Source organism: Siphateles boraxobius, unplaced genomic scaffold (assembly GCF_051911475.1).
Source record: "Siphateles boraxobius isolate OS27281-9 unplaced genomic scaffold, OSU_SipBor_1 94, whole genome shotgun sequence".
NCBI lineage: Eukaryota > Metazoa > Chordata > Actinopteri > Cypriniformes > Leuciscidae > Siphateles > Siphateles boraxobius.
In genome coordinates, this window is record NW_027509224.1 from 662,470 (window position 1) to 685,658 (window position 23,189).

The following is a 23,189-nucleotide window of genomic DNA, read 5'->3' on the forward strand; positions in this document are numbered from 1 at the left end:
TAACATCTTCATTTTTCTGTTAAAATAAAATTTTGCATTTGCATTGCAGCTTCATGTATATACCATACTTTATACACGAAATAAACAAATATCTCGATGCATTTTCTCGACGGTTATCAATAGTTTTATAATGTTAATCGTTTTTACGTTATTTTATTATCTAATTTCCTATCCTTTTATTGATTTGCTTTTAATTTTCTCAATTAATTCACTAATATTACTATGTCGTTTTTAAAAAAGGATGTTGTGACGTTGTGGGGACTTTATTTTAATTAAAGAATAATTTAATTTTAGTCGAATGTATATCTATACTACACTATTTCTTCCAGTGGTTGGTAGCATGCATAAGCAATTCTAGCATATTCAAAGCATTGATTATAGTATAGGAGGCACAAAACAATGAGTTTGTAAATAATGCAACGAAACGACACATAAATATTTATCTTATCACACAACAGTGATGCTGTTACAGTGCAATTGTTCATTTGGGAGAAAAACACACATAAATGCTAGTCAACTGATTGTCTCTCAGAAAATATGTGCAGCAAACATTCAAGTCATTAATTTCACTGTTTTCACATAAAAGAGACAACTCATTAAAATTACATCAGCAAACTGACAACCAGAATTTAAAAATAAAAACTGTTGAAGCAACTATGGTGTATATTAAATAGCATGTGAAAGATTATGACACACACAACTGTAGGAAAATCCATCTTATTTGCTTCGTATTACAATTTAGCATCATTCATTTTAGATAATTTCCTTGGCTAATAAAATAAGACTATAAATTTACCACCAAACCCTCTAATATAATCAATATATATATTATACAACATCATTCATTTGTAAACAGCAGCATTTACCCTCTCTGTCACTGCAAGAATGTCAGATTCACTTTCATTCCACCTTCATGTAACATTTACTCACGTTTACTTGCAAGACTTCATAGATCTTGTGAGATTTGGAAAAAGAAATCCATTTTCCTTTCCCTAACCCTGGAGTCATTCGGATAAGGCATAATCCCAAACGATCCTCAATGAGCTAGTAATTATGATAATAAAAAGACGATGAAATATACAGTAGGCTACAAGTTGAAAGTTTCGACACACTTCAACGAAAATGTTTTTTTAATATTAAAATAATTTTGATGTAAAGTCTTATGCTTAACTGCTTGAAATGACTTTTCCAGATGGATGAATTACAGCGGAGAGTGAAGGAAAAGCAGGAGCATCTCCAACACGGGTTATTTACTGTTTTAAGGACCCCAAGATGTACTTCATGAAGGTTTGTTTTTTTCATACAAGTGAGCTAAGCTGAACACTAGATAAAGAAATGCGCTTAAATATTAAAATGTCTTTATTTTTTAGATAGAGCTGCACGATTAATTGTTAAAAGCGATCCCGATTCAAACACCCACACGATTTATTTTCCTACATGACGATGATGGATCTGTGACTATTAAACCTCTGACAAGTAAATCGACAGAGTACAGAGACGAGGTCCAACTACTGTCAACCTGGTGTTCATCAAACAATCTACTGTTAAACACAATAAAAACTAAAGAGATCATTATAGACTTCAGACGAGACAGCACAGCCCACGCCCCACTCCACCTGAATGGTGAATGCGTGGAAAGGGTCTCATCTTTTAAATTTCTGGGAGTGCACATTACCAAAGACCTCTCTTGGTCCATCAACACTAAAGCAATAACAAAAAAGGCCCAGCAACGACTACACTTCCTGAGGAATTCTCAGGAAAAACCATCTTGAACAGAAGTTGCTGGTGTCCTTTTACCGGGCAATCATTGAAAGTGTACTCACTTATTGCATCATAGCATGGTATGCGGGATGTTCGGTGGCAGATAGGAGGGCTTTGCAGAGGGTCATAGGTTCAGCCCAAAAGACCATAGGGTGCCCCCTTCCCTCCCTGGAAGAGCTGGCCAACTCCCGCTGCCTTAATCGGACTAGATCTATTCTCAAAGACACTGTCCACCCTGCACACCACCTGTTCAACCTGCTTCCCTCTGGCAGGCGCTATAGGTCAATGAGAGCACGCACTGCCAGACTAAAAAATAGTTTTTTCCCTGGGCCATACGTTCACTGAACAAACAATAACCCTGTGAAATAAAGGAAATTCCTCCTTTCACTATCCTCCTGTCACGTCCACCCACATTACCTCTAGACATGATCTCATCTTCGAACATTCTCTTTTTTAATGCTGAAACCTGCTGCTATGTCGAAATCTGCTGCTATATTATACATATGTGTGTGGGAGGGTGTGTGTTGTATGGGAGGGAGGGGAGTAAGGGATGGGGGGTGTTTGTTGCTTTCTTGTGTGTGTTTATATTTATCTATTTAAAGCACTGATCTGGAGTAGCTCTTGAAATTTCGTTGTGTTAATACACTGTATTTATGCAATGACAAATAAAGCTTGAATTGAATTGAAGTACGATTCAGATCCGAGTCGGTGCTGTCCTAATCCAGAGAGAGTTATCATGTTACATGAAACAGCTTATCAACCACAGTTTCATTATTTCTGTGTTAAAATAATTCAAATTATCACAGAAGTATTGTGGTTAAAGTTTATAGTTTGCATATAAACGCTGATGTAGTGATCAATTAACATCATTACACCAGTAGGTGGCGACCAGAGACTGTTAAAAATGTATTTGAATAATTCATTCAAAAGATTCGTTCAAAACGCTGATTCATCCAGTACGGAAACAAGTGAAGTCTTTATGAGCGATTCATTATGAGTGTGCAGACTGATCGATAAGATGAGATTAAAGTCACTGCATAATTCTCATGCCTCCTTGTGTTTTACAATTTTGATGACTTTACAATAACTTCACAATGAAGAAAATATCAATAAATAACGAGTAGTTATGTCCAGAAGTGTTGACAGGCACTGTATGTGTCGATCGGAGCAGTTTTCTCACACAAGCGGACTGAGTGAGAATTACACGCCAGTGTCACGAAGAGTACATCTAGAAATCATTAGGTAAAGGATGAAAAAACACGGCAAATTTCTTTCTGCCTTTCACAAGCTGTCATCATCATCACGATCATGTGCGCATGCAAGCTGCGTTTCTGTGTTTGCGGCTCATCTACTTCATCATCATCAGGAGAGTTAACTCACCGTCCTCATAACTCGCCCATTTTAATGCACAACCAGTATGACAGTGCAATCCCGTGTCTATCTACAAGCTCCCGCGGTGTGTGTGTGTGTGTGTGTGTGTGTGTGTGTGTGTGTGTGTGTGTGTGTGTGAGTCTAGGGCATGGACATGGACAGCGCGGAGGCGTCGCTGCTGCGCGGGTCCTTGACGCCGATGATCAGGTCGTTGGTCCTGCGGGCTCCCTCCACCAGCGAGATGATGTCCACCTTCTGCACCTCGTGGCCCTTCTGGCTCAGAGACGCCACATCCGCCGGCAGAACGTGAGCTGCGCACACCAGAGACGAGTTACAGCGCAACTGCACCCCGAAAACCACATTCATATCATCATTGCTTTCCACACACTGGACACTTTCCACATAAAGATACAAAACAGGGCTCTTACATTTCAGATTGTGCTTAACCCCTGAAGAACTTGACCTCAGATTTGTATTAGCATTTTATACTCTCTGTGCATATGATGTTTACATTATGTTACCAAAATACAGCGTGTGTAAATTCTGTAAAAACAGTTTAAAGCTTGTTATTTTCAAGCATCAAAATTGAATCTAGAAATTTCATCATATTAAAAAGCCAAACGTTGGTTTGCAGTTATTGATTTAATTCCATATATTAAAATTAGTGCTGGGACACCATTAATTGCGATTAATCGCATCCAAAATAAAAGTTTGTGTTTACATAATTTATGTGTGTGTACCGTGTATAATTCATTTCCCTTCACCATACCTAGAGATTGTCATAGCGTTATTTCAGTTCGGATAATAGCTGGTTTGATTTACACTGAGAGATGATCTTATGGAAAGTTCCTCATGCCAATCTCTAGGTATGGTGAAGGATGTGTGTGATGATGTGGGATATTTTAACTCCAAAGGCCAAGGGAACTTTATCAGGATGCATATTATCCTGGATCCATGAAATAACTGGCCTTTAAAAATACAAATCTGCTGACTCTATGGGAATTTAACATAGGGGTGTACTGACTTATGCCCCCTGTATTTTAAGGAAGAACATTTATTTATTTACGATACATAATTCATACACCAGGAGAATTGGTGTCCTTAAAGGTGGGATTTTTTCTTATTTTTTTAAATTAGGGCATTAAGATCAATTTCCAAAAGATTATTTTTTATTCCTCTTTTTAGTCAACTTTAGCATGGGTGTGTTCATTCATACATACACATGCATGTATACATTTAAGAAAAATGTGTTATTTATATATATAATATAAATTATGATGATTGATGACATTACAACTTGTGTACTTATTAAAAAAATAACAATAATGAGATGATTTATTATTTGTCTTTCCTGTAGAGAGGGTATAAATGATGTACTTCCTGTGTCTCCGTGTTTCAATTGTTAACTTTAAATTTAAAAAAAAAAAACTTTTTACAAAAGTTTCGTGTTAGTTAATTTTTCTAAAGAAATTTATACTTTTACTCAGCAAGGACACATTAAATTTATTAAACAGATAGTAAAGATATTTATAATGTTACCAAGAAATAAATGCTGTTTCCACAAACGTATGAATGAAGCAGCACAACTGTTTTCAACACTGATAATAATCAGAAATGCTTCTTGATCATCAAATCCTCATATTAGAGTGATTTCTGAAGGATCATGTGACACTGAAGACTGGAGTAATGATGCTGAAAATTCAGCTTTAATCACAGGAATATATTACATTTTAAAATATATTCACATAGAAAGCAGCTATTTTAAATTATAATAATATTCCACTGCTTTTACTGCATTTTTGATTAAATAAACGCAGCCCTGGTGAGCAGATGAGACTTTTTTCACAAACATTGCAAAAATCTTAGCGTTTGAATGGTAGAACTATAATATATAACAGTAGTGTAACTCACAGTCCACCAGGAGGGTGTTGTTGTGGATGAGAGGATGGAGTCTCCCGTAGGACACACTGTCACTCATGTTTTTGCGTGATGACAAGACGTTAATTAAAACCTGCAGAAACACACACAGAGTCAGTGTTTGTTGCGTGAGGCGAGTGCTTGAAGGAGATGTGCACTGGGCTGACCTGAGCGATGGCACTGACGGCGCGGTCTGCGTTGGAGGAGCCCAGGGCGATGTAGGTCCCGCACACCCCCACCGACGGCCTCACCACCACCGGCATCAGGAACGAGGCCGGACGCTTGCCCGGCTCCACGCGGTTACGCTGAGGACCACACACACCACTTACATGACTGCCATCTTAACAGTCAAATACTGAGGTAAAAAACTGTTCACCGGTTAATCACTTACTCTATATGGTGAAACACTAATAAATCTGCAAGTTTTGTAAGTGAAAAAAAAAAAATACAGTAGTCTTACACTTTACAGTGAAAAACCATAAACAGACATTCCCAGAATGCTGTGTGTAACGCTTCACATTTGATGGTTTTTAATTTTTAATAACCCATTAATCTTTGTTTTTTCTTATTTATGTACAATTAGGGTTTTACGTTGAATATTATGTTGTTAAGTGAATGTTTATTGCATTATGTAAGTGTAACCACGATGGTGTTTAATGATAATGTGAGTATGACACAGCGGCACCTTCATATATAATGTAAAAGTATTTACCTCAGTTTATGGAAAAGCTACTTTGATTCATCATGTGAATTTATCTGTTTTTAAGGTGGTTGTTAGTTTATTATACAAAGTAATAAACATATTGTAGTAATTTGGTGTTTTAACATTACTTAAATTGTTAATTTAATTTAATTTGATAAAACTTTAATTTAATTTGATAAAACTTTAATTTAATTTGATAAAACTTTAAATGTTGAAACTGTGGCAACCACTAATTTTTACAGACCATTTTTTAGGGAAACATTTTACAGTGTTGAAACGTGTGTCTTGATAAATCACACCTGTCTCTGACAATAATACGCTCTAAAAATTGTCTTTTTCAGCCAATCAGAAAATCAGCCAATCAGAATCAATCTCAGATGGCATATTGGGTTTGCTGACATGACTTTCTAGGAAGCAGTTTTGAAGAAAGGGCACGTCTTTTGGCGGAAGCAAACTAAATAAATTCAAAGCAACCAAATGGCACAACAGGATGACTATTTAATTAGGATTGAAAATAAAAACCCCTTTAAAAGTTGAATTGCAGTTTTCGCCACGCGTAGGCATCCGAGCGTACCTGATTGAACGCTGCCGAGCCGTGGGTTTTATTGGGCCAGGAGAAGTCCAGAATCTGACTGTTGAGGAGGATCCCAGAGGGCGTCACAATACGACTCCCAAACGGCCGGTTCAGTGAGCTAAGAGCAGAGCAAGCATAAAATACATAAAAATGTGAATCAACAATTAGTTTAGCGTTAGTAAGGGGTGTCCAATCCCGCTTCTGGAGGGCCAGCCTCTGCATCTTTAAAGGTGCAGTGTGTGGTTTTTAGCGGCATCTAGTGGTGAGGTTACGAACTGCAACCAACAGAAGTTACGGTGGCCGACAGGAAAATATGTCATCGTCTGAGACAGCAGAGAGTAACCAGTTCAGCAGTTTCCTTTACAAGGATAAAGGATAGATCCTCAGAAATAACACACAATGCACCTTTAAAACCTTGAAGTGATCGATGAGCTGGTTCAGGAGTGTTTTATCGGGGGTGAACCTGGACTGGACACATATATATACACAGTCACCCACCTCATAACAGACACGATCAGGTCATCGGTGCCCATGATCATGAGCTGGCTGGCCACGGCGTCCTCCTGCAGCTCGTACGACGGGACGTAGTGTTCGGCGGGCAACGCAAGCGTATCGTTGATCATTTGCCGGAAAACAGCAGCCTGGGTTTTACTGTCAAAGCCAGTGAATGTTGAGCCAATGACATCGAAACAAAAAAATATAGAAAAATGCTATGAATAAACTGATCACTGCCTTGAAAAACACACTATTAGAAAAGAAAATGTTGATTCTAATAATTGTTTGAATGATTTTGCCTCAATAGTCACCTGAGCATCTGCGCCACCAACTCAGACACCGAGTCGTTAAACACAGAGTCTCCCAGTCCACTGGCCTGAGACAAAGCGATCTTCAGGGACTGGTGTTGAGCAAATCAAACCGACAGGAACATTTAACATTACATGGGCGCCAGGGTTATTCATAAAACCATTTAACAAAATCATTTAGTGAATTGAAACTAATTTAATGTCAACTAAAATAAAATAAACTTATTTTATTTATTTTAGCTGGTTGCCAAGGCAATTTTTTTCATTTAAACTTGATGTACTAAAACAGAAATGAATAAAAACTATGATCCCTTTAAGCTTAATGAACGAGGTGATCACATTTCATTATATTGACTTCCATTCAAACGCACGAGAATCACGGAGGAAACGCAACAAAATGTGAATTTTTTAAAGTTCAAGTTGGAAGTGTAATTGGATTTTTTTTAGTAGGGCTCGTCCCATTTGATGACATGGACAGAGCGGGTTTATGGCCTATCCTGCAGATCGACATGCTTTGACTTCAATCTGTTCATCATATAAAGCGATCGAATTTGGACTAAACCGCACGATTCATATGAATTAGTTTTATGATCTCTTTATGAACACCTTTGAGGCATCAGAGTGGTAGTTGTGTAGCTGCCAATGGAGGGACAGAAGTCTCTCCGGTCTCATTAAAAAGATCTTCATGCGTTCTGAAGATGAATGAAAGTCTTACGGGTTTGGAAAGACATGAAGGCGAGTAATTAATGACAGAATTAGAATTTTTGAATGAACTTTCGCATTAATATTCAGCACTATTATTGATTCGACTGCACTGACACTACTGGTAGATAACTGAAGATGGATGATGAATGGATCCAGAGAAACTTTATAGATTAACTAAACTCGTTACATTATAATGATCTTTACACAGTTACTGAACCAAACTGAATAAACACTGAACTGATATCAGCTGAACGGTGACTGTTTACTATCGTCTCTTAGAGCTGCTTTACAGCAAAACTCAATTCTGTTTGCATCATTGAATTAGTATTTTAATGTTTGTTTATCACTGTAAAGCTGCTTTGAAACAATCTATATTGTATAAAGCGCAATAAGATATTCCAGCGCTTAAGTCACTTTAATTTCTAATGTTAGATTTTAATAAAACCCTCCCAAAACATCATAAATCAGCTCAAATTAGTTTTTTCCCTCACATAATCAAAACCAGCTCAACTGTGTTTACAAAAAGATGTCAACCCAGAGTAAAGCGTATTGTAAAAGTTATATACACTGCAAAAAATGCTTTTCTTACTCAGTATTTTTGTCTTATTTCCAGTCCAAATATCTAAAAACTCTTAAATCAAGATGCATTTACTAGATGAGTAAAATGCCATGGGATATTAGGCCTTGTTTTCTGAGGGAAAAAAAATCTAAATGAATTGAGTTTTTGCATAAAAACAAGCTAAATTATCTGCCAATGGGGTAAGAAATATAATCTTAATTCAAACAGAAACAACTTGTTTTCTGGTGAAAAAAAAAATCAATATTTTTTAGCTTAAAACAAGACAATTATCTTATTGCATTTGAAAACTTTATTAAAAGCATCTTGATTTAAGTGTTTTTAGATATTTGGACTGGAAATAAGACAAAAAAAGCATTTTTTGCAAAGCCTGCTTCAAACAGAACAGGAAACTCTTTAATCAGTGTGAAACACATAATGGAAAGAGCAAACAGACAATAATCTGATTACTAAGTACAAATAAATCAGTATTAAAAGCATTGTATCCAGTGTAATGTGAGCACCTCAGCGATCCAGTGGTAGATCTGTCCCCGGGACACCTGGCGTGTGATGTTGAATCCCTCCAGGATGTTGAGCGCGGAGAGGAGGGCGGCTCCCGCGTGCGGCGGCGGAGGAACAAACACACGCTGGCCTGTCAGAGCAACCAAAACACACGCAACCTGTCATTAAAACACTCCAGACAGGTCTGGATCTTACTTAGGTCTAGGCCATCACAGGCTCGAAGGAAGACAGGCAACAGGAAATGTATAACATCGTTAACCAATGCAGAAATAGTCTACATTTAACTAATGATGACTTAGTAATATGTATTCTAATGAGCAACATAAAACAAGTTAATAGTGAGAATTGGACCCTAAACTAAAATGTTACCACTTGATGCTAAAAATAAACTTTTAATTGAGACTTTTAATTTTAATATGGTGAAGGTCAATAGACCTTCACCATAATCCATGTGTCTGAATAGTGGAGACGTAGAGAAACAAAGTTGAAACATTCAGTTATTGTACAGAAGTAAATGTGTGTGTTGACTAAAGCCCTATTCGCACGGGATAAGTATTACATGGTGACCTCTAGTCATTTGTAATAATTGCGGAGTTTGTCTGTGATCTTAATCCCGCGCGAATCGGCCATGTCTGTAATTTGTAAAGTAAAAATTCCCCCGCAAATGATCTACCATATTACCCGCACACGAGGTCCTGTGATAATATCAGTCCCGTGCGAATCGGCATCTCTGTGATTTGGCGGGGTCGTTTATAGCAAATTTTTTCAAGGTTTTTGTTTCCTGTGCGCTTTTTCATCCATCTTTCGCGAAGAATGCAGGCTCGAGTGTTTAGATAGTATTTTGGGTGCTGGGTAAAATCGCTATACACACCATACAACTATACAATTGGCAGAAAGAGAAAGCTGAAAACCATCAGCAGAGCAAAAACAAAAATAATGATTAGATGGATGACATGTATAGCAGCGTGCGGTAAGGCACATTCTTCTGTTTATGATATATCATACAGCTAGAGCTATAACAACAAGACATTTCCAAGCAATAGCCTATTGACATCATATCCGGGAGATTAGTCAGTAAATTCGAGTAAAATCACAGGCTTCGCTTATCCCGTGCGAATGCGCCACACGAAATTCAGATGTGGGGGGGTAATTTCTAAATCACACGAGGTTCCCAGATAATATAATCCAGTGCAAATCCAGTGCAATCTTTCTACTTTTTCGATTGTTTCTTTTCCCGATTGCAAACCACAGAAAACAACACGCGGATGGCTCAGGGATAGTGATGTGTGAACAAAAGGTTGTTTTCAGTGAATCAATGAAAGCTAACAGGTGGAGGTGGGCAGTTACGCTTTAACTACACCATTATACTGCCATAAAGAGCTGAGCCATTATTGATGGATTACATTGTACATTAACTAATATCAGTTACTTTAGTACATTAGTAAGTTTTCCATGGACTACCTTTACTTTAGCCAATTTCCATACAGATATATTTACCTTAGAATGACTATTGTGTACTTTATAAAATACTGCAGAAACTTCCACTTGCATTTCTCGTCCTCCCAGTTCTGAGAAGTCAAGTACCAACAATAATTGTGCTCTACTTATGAAATTGATACAGGCTAAAGCAGAAGGGTGTTTTATTGCTCTACTGTTTGTAGCTTCTGCTTCGCATCTGTGAAGGTCAACAGAAACCGAAACTACTGCAATTAATCAAGTAATAAACTGCAACAGACAGACATTTCAAAGACTTATAGGGTCTTTTAGAGCTGCTTGGTGTAAACCGAAGGTATTTACCCTGGTAAAGCGTTTGCAGTGGCTTCTGTATAATAGTGGAGTAGTTTTTGAAATCATCCTCTGTCAGCACACCTCCTTTAGCTTGAACCTGGTCACAAACACACACAATAATGCTACTGTTATAATATGTTCTGTTGTTAAGCTATGAGTTATTGGAAGCACAAAGAAAATATCTGCAAAATGTATGCAAAAATATATGCAAAACCCTAACCCTAAAGTGTTGGAAGCGTTTAAATAAAAAAAATATTGTTATATTATTTATAAATAATACTAAAATAACATTAGAGACATACCACTGATGTCATTTCCTGAGTCAGATTCCCACTGTAGAACTCTGAGATTCCATTGGCTGCAATCTTGTCCAAAATGGCCGCTAGATCCGGACGTTTAGCGAGAAGTCCCGCGAGTGGAGCCTGACCGTTACGCAGGAAAACATCTCTGAACGTCTCCGACACATTCTGCTCCTTCACTTTAGACAACGCATCAGCTGTGAGAAGATGAAGGAAGTTGCACCAAACTGCTTCAAATTCAACAAAAAAACTAAACTGACACATTTTCTTTTCTTGCTACACATTCTTCCAAATTTCTTTTTGGCTGACATCTCCAAGTCTGCATACTAGGGTTGTGAAATGCACTGCTACTACCGGTGCCAGGCAAAAATAATAAATAAATAAATAAATAAAAACAGTTGCCGATACCTTAAGCGCGTGTTTGAGTGCTTTCTAAACCACACAAGTTTCTATTTACAGTGGCTACAATGCTCAACGCTTGTAAACACACAATCAAATCTGTTGAGTGCATGAACGCAATTGACAATCAGAGGTGATAGTCAGTGAGTTAGTCAGAATCCACTTAGCGCTGAAAACACACAAGGTGTTGTTTTGTTCAACGTGAGCCGTACGCTCGCAAATCCTTTCATTATAAGCTAACCAACAAAGTGTAAACACGATGTAAATAAGAGATACATTATACAATCAAGACAGTTTTTTTTTATTACAACGCAAGTCTTTGGAGGAGTGCAGAATACAGTGAGCTTGTGTTTTAGAGATTGACAGCCTTAAGTCTTCTCCTGCTCGCCGGTTATTACATATTCACAATCAGAATACAACTTTAGTTTTTCATGCTGTTTAGTACACTGCAAAGTTTCTGGATCGACAGCTGTATTTAAATGTGGGAGTCAGAAACTGCCCCCAAGACAGTGATAACCAACGGACTGGACAAAATGGGAATAAAAAAGGAAAAGAAAAAGTACTTTATTCAACAGTTTTCACACTGGTACCGAAATTGCCACAGAGAACCGCGACATTTTACCGGTATTGGTACCGACTACTGTAATTTTTGTACCGTGACGACCCTACACTGCCTACAGACCCGTCCTGTAGACTTCAGGCATGTGTGTGTTGCATGTGTGTGTCAGGTGTGTGTTTCGTGCTCACCCAGCTCATGCGTAACGTTGAATCCATCCCTCGCCACGTCTGCAGCCGCAGTGATGACGTCTTTCCACGACATTCTAGAGGAGGGCGAACATGCAGCACTGTCAAGCCGTTTTTAGCTTTTTTGCATGATTTCATCAATCATTTAAAGTGAGAATTGATTAAAATATGAATAATGATTCTCTATTATTCAGGAAGATATCTATTTGTTTGTGCACATCTTCCAGTGGGTGCACAGTAGGATCTAAAGGACCTTACAATTGTCCACAATATCACAAAACCACAAGTAGAAGTCTCATTTCCAGTGGCCAGTTGCATACATTTTTTTCTTAAAGAATAGTTACAACTTTAATTCAGTTACTTTAAAACGTGCAGTCACGGGAAGAAAAGATCCATTGTCTACTGTCAATTGTGTAGCGATGTATGAGGCACAGCTCACACAGAGGTCACTTGCAAACAAAACAGCTTTCTGTTGGTCAACACAGCGAATCTGTGTGAGCAACATGAACTTGTTGCTAAATATGCGTGTGGAAATCTTTCAGCGAAAAGTGACATTCCTAAATCATGTGATTTCCTAAATCCACACTGGACCGGATTGTGAACAGAAAACACCTGCCTGAAATGCCCCGTTTGTAGTTCTGCCATTATTTCTGTGATGTAGCTCCGTCACCATGTAACGCATCTCCATAATGCCCGCCCTTCAGGCCCCTTTGGACTTATGGCTCATTATCAAAAATTATGACCATTAAAATGTCAGCCTAATGACTATGTTGTAATAATGAGAAGGATAACGGTGTGGTTTCAGTCTGCTGCCTCAAATGATTTATACAGACATGGCAAAACAAATTAAAATAAATGAAAACAACAATAAAACACAGACCTACAACACTCAGTATTCAAACAAATGGATGTTAAAATGTAAGAGGGTGAAAAAAAAGTTAGTTTTTTTTAAACTATAAACCCATGACAACAAAGTTCTGTTTACAATCCATCCTGTTAGCACATTCATGATCAGACATATCGCTGTATAATGCACATATATATTTCATCTTAAAAAGACATGACAGAATGAGCGTGACAGTTTGGGTAATTGACCAATCAGAGCAGAGTACACCAATCACAACAGACTGGGTCATCTGACCAATCAGAGCAGAGTAGACCAATCACAACAGACTGGGTCATCTGACCAATCAGAGCAGAGTAGACCAATCACAACAGACTGAGTCATCTGACCAATCAGAGCACAGTAGACCAATCACAACAGACAGTCATCTGACCAATCAGAGCAGAGTAGACCAATCACAACAGACTAGGTCATCTGACCAATCAGAGCAGAGTAGATCAATCACAACAGACTAGGTCATCTGACCAATCAGAGCAGAGTAGACCAATCACAACAGACTAGGTCATCTGACCAATCAGAGCAGAGTAGACCAATCACAACAGACTGGGCCATCTGACCAATCAGAGCACAGTAGACCAATCACAACAGACTGAGTCATCTGACCAATCAGAGCAGAGTAGACCAATCACAACAGACTGGGTCATCTGACCAATCAGAGCAGAGTAGACCAATCACAACAGACTAGGTCATCTGACCAATCAGAGCAGAGTAGACCAATCACAACAGACTAGGTCATCTGACCAATCAGAGCAGAGTAGACCAATCACAACAGACTGAGCCATCTGACCAATCAGAGCAGAGTAGACCAATCACAACAGACTGGGTCATCTGACCAATCAGAGCAGAGTAGACCAATCACAACAGACTGGGTCATCTGATCAATCAGAGCAGAGTAGACCAATCACAACAGACTGAGCCATCTGACCAATCAGAGCAGAGTAGACCAATCACAACAGACTGGGTCATCTGATCAATCAGAGCAGAGTAGACCAATCACAACAGACTGAGCCATCTGACCAATCAGAGCAGAGTAGACCAATCACAACAGACTGGGTCATCTGACCAATCAGAGCAGAGTAGACCAATCCCAACAGACTGGGTCATCTGACCAATCAGAGCAGAGTAGACCAATCCCAACAGACTGGGTCATCCGACCAATCAGAGCAGAGTAGATTGGGTTTTTTGGAAGGATGGGCTTTAAAGAGACAGGAACTACGGAGCATTTCAGGGTGAAAGTGAAGAGAGGTATTGCTATACCTTCCATAGAGCTGATGAGCTTGATGCAGTCCGCTGATCATGCCTGGGACAGCCACGGACAGACCTGACTAACAGACAGAGAGAGGCACATCAGCGACTGCAGATCCAGCACAGCGCAGATACTGTGTTTGTGAAAACACCTGCACTTATTGATTTGCTCCGGATTTTTAACATCATCATATGACGCACGTCAAGCCAAGATGAAAGCAGATGAAAATAAAGCTTTACCCTTTGATTAACGTTTATCATCATGTCCTCCTGAATACCAGAGGGTGCCATCTCACGGAAGTCAATGACCCGGCTCTCATTATTTCGGATGTCATGGATGAGCATCACGCCACCACTGAGAAGAAAGCAAGATACAGTCACTCACTGTGTTTGATGAATCACACGCAAAATCAATTTCTCTGTCCCTGCACACATGCCTTCTTGTAACGCTCTCTTTAATTGAATTTCCATGAACTTTCCAGTTATTTCTGATTTACTGCAGAAGGATTTCTTTTAAAAAATCCTTTAACAGATTTCTGGCTAGACTTTTGAAATAATATTTAAATAATTTTAATTAAGGAGACCAGAGGCGGACAGAGTACACCGCTTTATTACTTGAGTAAAAGTACAGATACCCCTTGCTAAATTTTACTCAAGTACAAGTAAAAGTACTACAGTCAGATGTCTACTTAAGTTAAAGTACTGAAGTACTTGTTTTTAAAAGTACTTGAGTATCAAGTGTACAAGAGTACATTTTCTAAATATTGCATTACTACTGCCACGGTGCTTACATTTATGTACAGAAACGTCCTACATGGAGTTATGAAAAATGTGAATGTTAATACCTTGGAGAATGTAAAAGGAATTTAAAGTAAAATCAAGTCGTTTTCATCTTTTTACCATGTTACTTTATTCAACATTTAAGAAATTTCAGAAATTTCAGGAAATTGAAATAGTCTGGCGAGGTGGGGCCACGGTTTGGCACATTCCCGGGATGGACCTGCTGCGTCTTCATCCATTGTTTCGTCTCTTATATAAATCTGACCATGGAGTTGACTTAGGCGTAAAGCTGAAGGTGATTGCTGATACAGTAGTCTGTCCCAATCAGTGGCTCCTGCACAATCCAATCACGTTTGAGGGGGAAACAACAAATTAAGGGGTTTCTGAGATTTTTCTTTTTTCCTTTTTTTTTTTAGAAGTAGTAACGGGTCCTCACGGTTATGGATAGAAATGTAGCGGAGTAAAGAGTACAATATATGCCTCTCAAATGTACTTGAGTAAAGTCATGAGTACTCCCCAAAAATGATACTCGAGTAAAGTACAGATCCCTCAAAATTTTACTTAAGTACTGTACTCAAGTAAATGTACTCCGTTACTGTCCTGCTCTGAAGGAGACTAAGTACTTGGTTTCTCATTGATTTCTCAGCAAGTTCTACTTTAGACAAACACTCACAAAGAGAGATTTAAAATATTTTACAACAGAGCAAAAAAAAAACATTCACCAGAAGAAACTTCTTAAGATTTTGCTCATTTCTATTACTTTTCCAGTGCGAAACACAATTCCCTGAAATGTAGTTTTTTTTCCATGACAGTGGGAACCCGGTTTCTACTTTTCTTAAGCTCATAATCTTTAGAGGTAAAGTTCACCCAAAAATGTCATTAATTACTCACCCTCACATCGACTTTTGTTCATCTTCGAAACACAAATGATGATTTTTCTAATGAAACCTGGGAGACTTCTGTGCCTCCATTGAAAGGCCATTACACCAAAATTTTACACTTGAAAAAGTTAAAGGCATTGTAAAACTAATCCACATGAATGGAGCAGTTTAATCCAAGACATCTGAAGAGACATGATTGCTTTATATGATAAATGGATTTAATTTGGACTTTTATTCACATATAAATATTAATCAACGGACATTGAGAGCTCATCAAATATGGTCAATGGCAGCTCAACCATGCAAGCATGTTTGAACTTCTGTTTACCAATGATCATTTTGGGTAAACCAACCCTTTAAAGTTTCCCTTACAAGATAACGAAAGACTGTATTAAAGCACAGAGCTGGAGCTCGTACCCGCCGATGCCCGAGGCGTGAGGATGGATGATGCCCAGGCAGAGCGAGGCGGCGATGGCAGCATCAACGCTAGATCCCAGTTTGCCCAGAACGTCAAAGCCAAGAGACGTGCAGCGGGCCACATCCGTCACCACCGCGGCTTGACTGTACACCTGAGGGAAGACGTTACACATGAGCAGAGGTTTCATTGGAACAGAAGTTGGAATTTATCCTCCACCATCCAAAAAATTATACGTTTGATTGGACAAAACTGTAATATCACAACTTTTCTCAATGAGCAAATCAATTTTAGGGATCATCCAGTGAAAACTACCAAGCCCACCAACTACTAACCCTGTTTACCTTTGGTTAACACTATGAAAAACTACAGACCTTAACAACTACTGACCCCATTTACCTTTGGTTAAAACTAAAACACAACTAACCCTACCAGCTCCAACCGTTTACCTTTGATTAATGCGCTAAAAAAACTACTAACCCGCTTGCCTTCATTAACATAAAAAACTAAAAAACTAGCAACCCTACTAAGCCCTTGCTAATACCTACTTTAAGGATACTTCCAACCCTGGCAGCATACAGATAAAAATGCTTAAAACAATAATTTATAACAATTTAAACATACAACTCTGGTTTGTTTTAAATCAGTGCTTAACCCTCATTGTAAAAGGCTTTATATCACGTTCTGCTTTTATATCGATTGGCAACCTGTCGCAGAGTTGGGACCCCTTTACAGAGAGGCTCTGTGTTGCTGTGTGTTGGAGCGCACCTGTGGGTCCCCGAAGTAGATCTGCATGATGAGGGCCACGGTGACCCCGGTGGCGAAGGTCAGGCAGGCGGTGATGATGACGGTGAGGCCGTCCCGTGTGCACGCGCACTCCTGCGCCAGCGGGTCTCTGGTGGTTTCTCTCAGGGGGGAGACGTCATGTCTGGCCAGGTCCGAGGCGGAGGAGGGCAGCCGCTGCAGTCGGGCCGAGTTCAGGAACAGATCCGGCTCTATGGAGAGACAGGTCACCTTTATTTATATAGCTGTTTCAAAGCAGCTTTACAGTGATTATAGGAAATTAAAGTAACAGATTGTTTTGGCTTTACAGCATCTCTAGAATAAAGTTATTGTCCAGCTAAAGTTAGTTTTGATTGATTCACTTCCGTTGCAAAGATCATTAGATACTAACTCAAGGCGGGCGTACACGGTGCGAGTTCGGACACTCAGGAGGTCGTTGAGATATAGCACACATTACGAGTCAGTTAACTTGATAATCGCGTCAAAGCAGCTGGTACACGGCACGACTGACCGGCACAAATTTTACCCCGAGCCGGCGGCAATCACGTGAGCTTTCGCGCTTAACACTGAGACCGGAGCTTTCAATTTTGCAAGCAACTATAGCTTCAGATAGAAAAATGACAGAAATGTGTGTGCAAATGATTTGTTGAAAAGCAGAGAACAGTAGCCATCCCTTTCAACATAAACGAGAGAGAGAGAGGTGTGTGTGTGTGTGTGTGAGAGAGAAAGTGTATGCGCACGCTGTATGGTTGCTGCCACTGAGCTATACGCCATCGCTCTAGCCTGTGACGTGGTTGTGTATGATTTGGCAATGGGGGACAGCCTATACGCTGGTGAAAATCGGGCCGACTCCCTGAATTTTTTAAACATGTTTAAAAATTATCGGGAGGTGCTCGTAACCTGCTCGGCTCGTAATTCCTCTCACACGCTGCGAGCCGAGACCATGCGAGCATCACCGATTTCCACCCGATCATCTGCGAGCTCGTAAAACAGCAGAAATCGCACCGTGTACGCCCGCCTTTAGGGGCCGCTAACACGACACCGTTCTAACAGAAACCCGTAACGCGCTCCAGCCGCTCATCCACACACAGCAGTGCCTGGGGCTCGAGAACGCAAACCATGAAACAGGTTCCAAGGTGCAAGCGTTGAATTTTTTTATAAACTTTAACATCTTTGCGTAAACTACAAAAACGCAAATCTGTGAAAACGCTGACGGCATGCACATGCGTATTATGCGTTTAAGTCTATAGGAATGCGCGTTTGAATATACTAGTGCAAAATGCCTGTGCAAAATCAGTTTTTGTGTGTGTTTTTAGTAATTGTTGGTTTGGTGTGTTTGAGTGCTCATTGTTACAAGTAAACAGCAAAAGTTCAGTGACATTTTTATTTGTGCATGGTAGAAAGAAAATACTGATACTGACATAATGACACACAATAAATATGGAAAATTGAACTACACGATTCAGGGAGCAGCGACACAGTGAACTCTGAGAAAATGCTACGCTTCAGCAAGCAGTTTGTGAATACGCTACTACAAATGATGGCCGTGAAAGAGACTGTGAACGCATTGAATAGGATATGTTTAGTTGGTGAATAGCATAGGCTACTATTAAACAGTAGCGATAACGTTAAGCGCACCAGAATTAAATATAATATTCAGAAGTAAACAGCGTAGCTGGCTTACAGATTCAGTTAACATCCACAAATGAATAAGCGTGACGATTCAGGGAGCAGCGACACAGTGAACTCAGAGAAAACGCTACGCTTGAGCAAACAGTTTGTGGATAGGCTACTACAAATGATGGCCGTGAATTAAATATAATATTCATAAGTAAACAGTGTAGCTGACTTAATGTTTAGCTGACAGAGTGTTTATGTCAGAATGTTTATTTTTAAACCACAACCTTCTAAGAGCTTCTTTTACAGAATATATATTCAACGATATCTCTTGCATTTCTAATCCAAAAAACGTCAAACTCGGCCCTGCACTTACTCGTGCCCGTAGCAAGACACCTGTCAAGTTTGAAAACCATCGGACTAACGGTTCGAGAGATATGCGAATAACAGACACACAGACAGACAGACACAGACGTTCCTGTAATTTATAGATAGATATGTGCGCAGGCGTGTAGTCTTTCTCTACAAATTCACCTGAACAAACTGCCTGCCTGGCCTTAAACATTTCTAATACAGTTTATAATTGTAAAATTTATAATTAGAAAAATTCCGCTTCGGTGTGTCCATGCGAACAGGAATTATTTTGATAATTTTATCTGTAATGAAGTAAAGGGAAGGAGGCCTTCACAGGGGAGAGACTGGCTGACACTTCAGGAAAAAACCCAGGGGCCGGTTTCACAAAGCTATTTTATTTCTGTCTATAGTGTTAGACAAGTCTAAAATCTGCTCACAGACTAGTCTAATGCAAGTTAGACTGTTTCACAAAAATAAAGACCGACTTAATTTAGACTAAAGAAATTAGACCCCCAACTCAGGCTAACTCAGGTCTAAGACTCTGTTACCTTGGCAACCAGCAGTAACAATCAGTTACATTACAATCAGCCAAAGAAAATGGCTCATAATTTGTGGTTTGCTGACGGCGTTATGGAGAGAGCTATGAGAAGGGAAAGGGTTTTTAGGGAACACAGTAACCTACTGGAAATATATAATAATGAGGACTTTTCTTTTCTGTACGTCTTTAACGCTCCGCTCAACGGTCGGATTAACGCTGTTAACTGTCGTATCTTTTTCCAAATTAAACATTCCTTCTTGTTACTACATTCTCCGCTAAATGTCCCAAGTAAAATGTCCTTGTAACTGTTATACTCCTCCAACAAACACATGCTTTCCGCTGGGGTAAACTGCACTGAGCGGTTGAATGCACTCACTCGATCCGCCATGTGTTTTGTGTCTTATTTCACCCAGAATGCATTGCAGTGTAGTCCTACTGAAGGTAGTCAGAGTCTTAAGTGCTTTGTGCAACGGTCTGATTTAGATGTCTATCTGAAGTCTGACTATCTACTATATCTAAGCCATAGTCAAAGTCTATCTTTGTGAAACCGGCATCACGGGTGACCGCATCAGTCATTCGAGCAGCACTATGATCGATGCATTCATTCACCTGTGTCCTGCTCACTGAGGAAGTTGTCGTCGTCTTTGCGTGATTTGAAGGCGTTGTCTGCGGAAGCATCGTCTTCCGGGAGTCTGGGGAAGCTGGTGATGCTCATGTAGTCCACAGGGGAATACGCACTGGTCAGAGCCGCGTCCTTCTCAACCACGGTCACCCCCGCTTCGGCTGCCGGAGTGTACATGATTCAGCTGAAACCACAGACCAGTTCTGCCTTCATCATGCTGGAAAATCACTTTTCTATAGGCCAAAACCCACACACGATTTAGCATTTCAGCACTTTCGATTCCATCGTCCTTAAGTCATTGAATAGTTTTTTTGTTTTTTTGGTTAAATGTCTGAAATAAGGTCTGTGGTGAACACAAGTCTCAAGATATTTTCACATTTCATTCTACAACATCAAAAACATCAACAATACCATCTTGTGATTTATTAATGCTTTTGCTTTCTGTAGAGCTGCTTTATAGCTGAATTGAATTTGTTTCATAATTGATGAACATTAACCATGTTATTAAACTGAACTAAATAATGACATTATGGTTTCCTCTTTTCTAGAGCTGCTTTACAGTTGAAATAGAAGTAGTTGCAACAATTTCAGAATCCATGGATTTGGAAACAATAAAGGGTTAGTTCACCCAAAAATGAAAATTATACCATAATTTACTCACCTTCAAAAAAGCCATGCAAGGTGTATATGACATTGTTCTTTCATCCAAACACAATCGGAGAAAAATACCCGGGCTCTTCCAAGCTTTATAATGGGAGTGAATAGAGCCTGAGTTTTGAAGCACAAAAAAGCGCATCCATCCATCATAAAAGTAACCCACACCACACGACTCCAGGGCGTTAATAAAGGCCTTCTGAAGCCAAGCCATGCGTTTTGTTATACAAGTTAGGTTGTGTTAGACTGAAAGAAGAACGTCATATACAGGATGGCTTGAGGGTGAAAAAATGTTCATTTTTGGGTGAACTAGGCCAATAACTTTATCATTACTTTCCCGTCTATTAGGACTACACAAATAAAGGTAAAAAAAAAAGCTCTAGAGATTCATCCGGGTTATACAGGATTTTTTCTGCTTCGTGTCGAGTTATTCGCTACTTTTATTTGCCTTAGTTTGACTGCATGTTTATCCATAATTATGGGTATCTGACACGCAACTCTTCACCTAAAACTATTTTACACATTGCTTCACCTTTTATAAATATCAGGTATGCATTTTATATGACAATATTTGCAGATAGACTACATTTAAAAAAAACAATTGTCATTAAATGTCACACCACAGGAACATTTCAAATAAACTAAGAGCTAATTAAAAAAAGAAGGAAAAAAAGACGAGTTATACATTTTCACTAGCCTACATCGGTGTTGATTAAATCAAACGAAAAAAAAGTTTTTAAATGCATTTTGTAAACCGTCCCTTTTATTATAACTAATGACCATTGTCATTGCATAGTGATTTAACACAAACCTCTAATGGGTCATTCGTACTATTTGTTGTCATTTCAGCTTCGTAACCTATACTATAAAAAAGTGTTACAATTTGCACAATTTAATCATTTTATCTGAAAAGGGGCTTGTTACACTACAAGGAAAATATATCGGTCCAGCTCAGGATATTATTCTTTCATAATTTTGACCAAATTCTTCACACAGGCCTGTAACAGGACAGTCTCATCTCAATTAATAAATGTTTTAAATGCACAGTTATTGTAAAATGTACATTTTCTAAGAGCTAAAATTTTCCCCACTTTACCTTGCAAATGTATTTAACAAAGTGTTCAAAAACAAGCATTATCTTGAAAATCTGATCTAAACTCGCAATTCATCACTTCTAGAATGACATGATATCACAGGCCTCCATTTCTTGTATTCACTGAGAGTATTGAGGGCCTGGGTGATGATGCTCGTTTAGCTAATATCGACAGCATCGCCTGCATATCTGCGATATACCGAATGAAACAATGTGTCACGGATATACTCTCTAGGCTTTAATAAAACACCCCATCATACCAGATATCAGGAGATGCGCGTATGATGAGCTGGCGCTGGATGAATCAGTTCACCGTCACAATATCACTGTTGTGTTACAGATCACATCCGAAATGATCACAGAATAACCCGTGTCGAGTGATGTGCATCTGCGTGCGGGTTCATCCGCCACACACACAAAACCGGTTTGTTTAACATCCGATAACAAACCGGAACGCGCGCGTTCAACGCGACATCGACTAATTTCCATCCATCTGTGTTTCCATCCGTGACTCGGAGGTCAGAGCTGTATCTTAAAAACATAGAGCTGTGTCTTGTAAACATACAGCTGGTTCATTCACACACACACAGATACGGAGCAGAAAACCTGAAGGATCCGCTGACATCTTTACCGCAATGTTAAAGACGCTGGTGTGCGCGTTTCACGCGTTCAAAATACCAAGACTGAGCAACGGAATAAAACAAAACACTAAGGTCTTGGCATGTTTAAACGGCCAAAGACGCCCGTCTGACGTACATTAGCAATTAAACAATAGCAATAATGTTTTAAATGCAGCCTTTCCATCATACTTACAGGTGAAAAGAGCGGTTCAGCTCCTTTGTCATATTAGTCCTGGTGAACAAGTGCATTCATTTCTTTAAATGAATCAAACACTGCGCATGCGTCACAACTCATGAAGAGACGCTGATCCTGCAGAACAGGTTCATAAATCAACCCTCAGGAGAAGGTGTGTGTGTGTGTGTGTGTGTGTGTGTGTGTGTGTGTGTGTGTGTGTGTGTAACCAAATGTATGTCAAACACACTGAGTTTTTTCAGAATAATGGACAATGTGGGTGTAGTAATTAAGTTTACACTGTAGCTAACCCTTATTTTTATGTAGGGTAGCAGGCAACGCAAACAAAAAATACTAGCTACCATGGTA

General features: G+C 39.2%; 1 protein-coding gene across 3 annotated transcripts; it reads right to left on the bottom strand.

Moving 5' to 3' along the window:
- Positions 1-426: 426 nt before the first annotated feature.
- On the bottom strand, positions 427-22,980 carry ggt7 (gamma-glutamyltransferase 7). 3 transcript variants are annotated; one of them, XM_077224927.1, is made up of 16 exons: positions 22,842-22,980; positions 20,269-20,465; positions 17,136-17,362; positions 16,370-16,521; positions 14,532-14,646; positions 14,304-14,371; positions 12,146-12,219; positions 11,003-11,196; positions 10,710-10,797; positions 8,915-9,042; positions 7,133-7,221; positions 6,825-6,977; positions 6,327-6,444; positions 5,217-5,354; positions 5,044-5,143; positions 427-3,443 (listed from the first exon to the last, which is right to left on the bottom strand). In XM_077224927.1, exons 2-16 carry the CDS (start codon positions 20,456-20,458, stop codon positions 3,274-3,276), a joined length of 2,004 nt encoding a protein of 667 aa, XP_077081042.1. In that variant the 5' UTR covers positions 20,459-20,465; positions 22,842-22,980; the 3' UTR covers positions 427-3,273. The 3 variants fall into 3 exon arrangements, with proteins under 3 accessions (XP_077081042.1, XP_077081043.1, XP_077081044.1); XM_077224928.1 differs by having other exon boundaries at positions 22,289-22,882; XM_077224929.1 differs by lacking the exon at positions 22,842-22,980 and adding an exon at positions 20,943-21,060.
- Between the last annotated feature and the right edge of the window lie 209 nt (positions 22,981-23,189).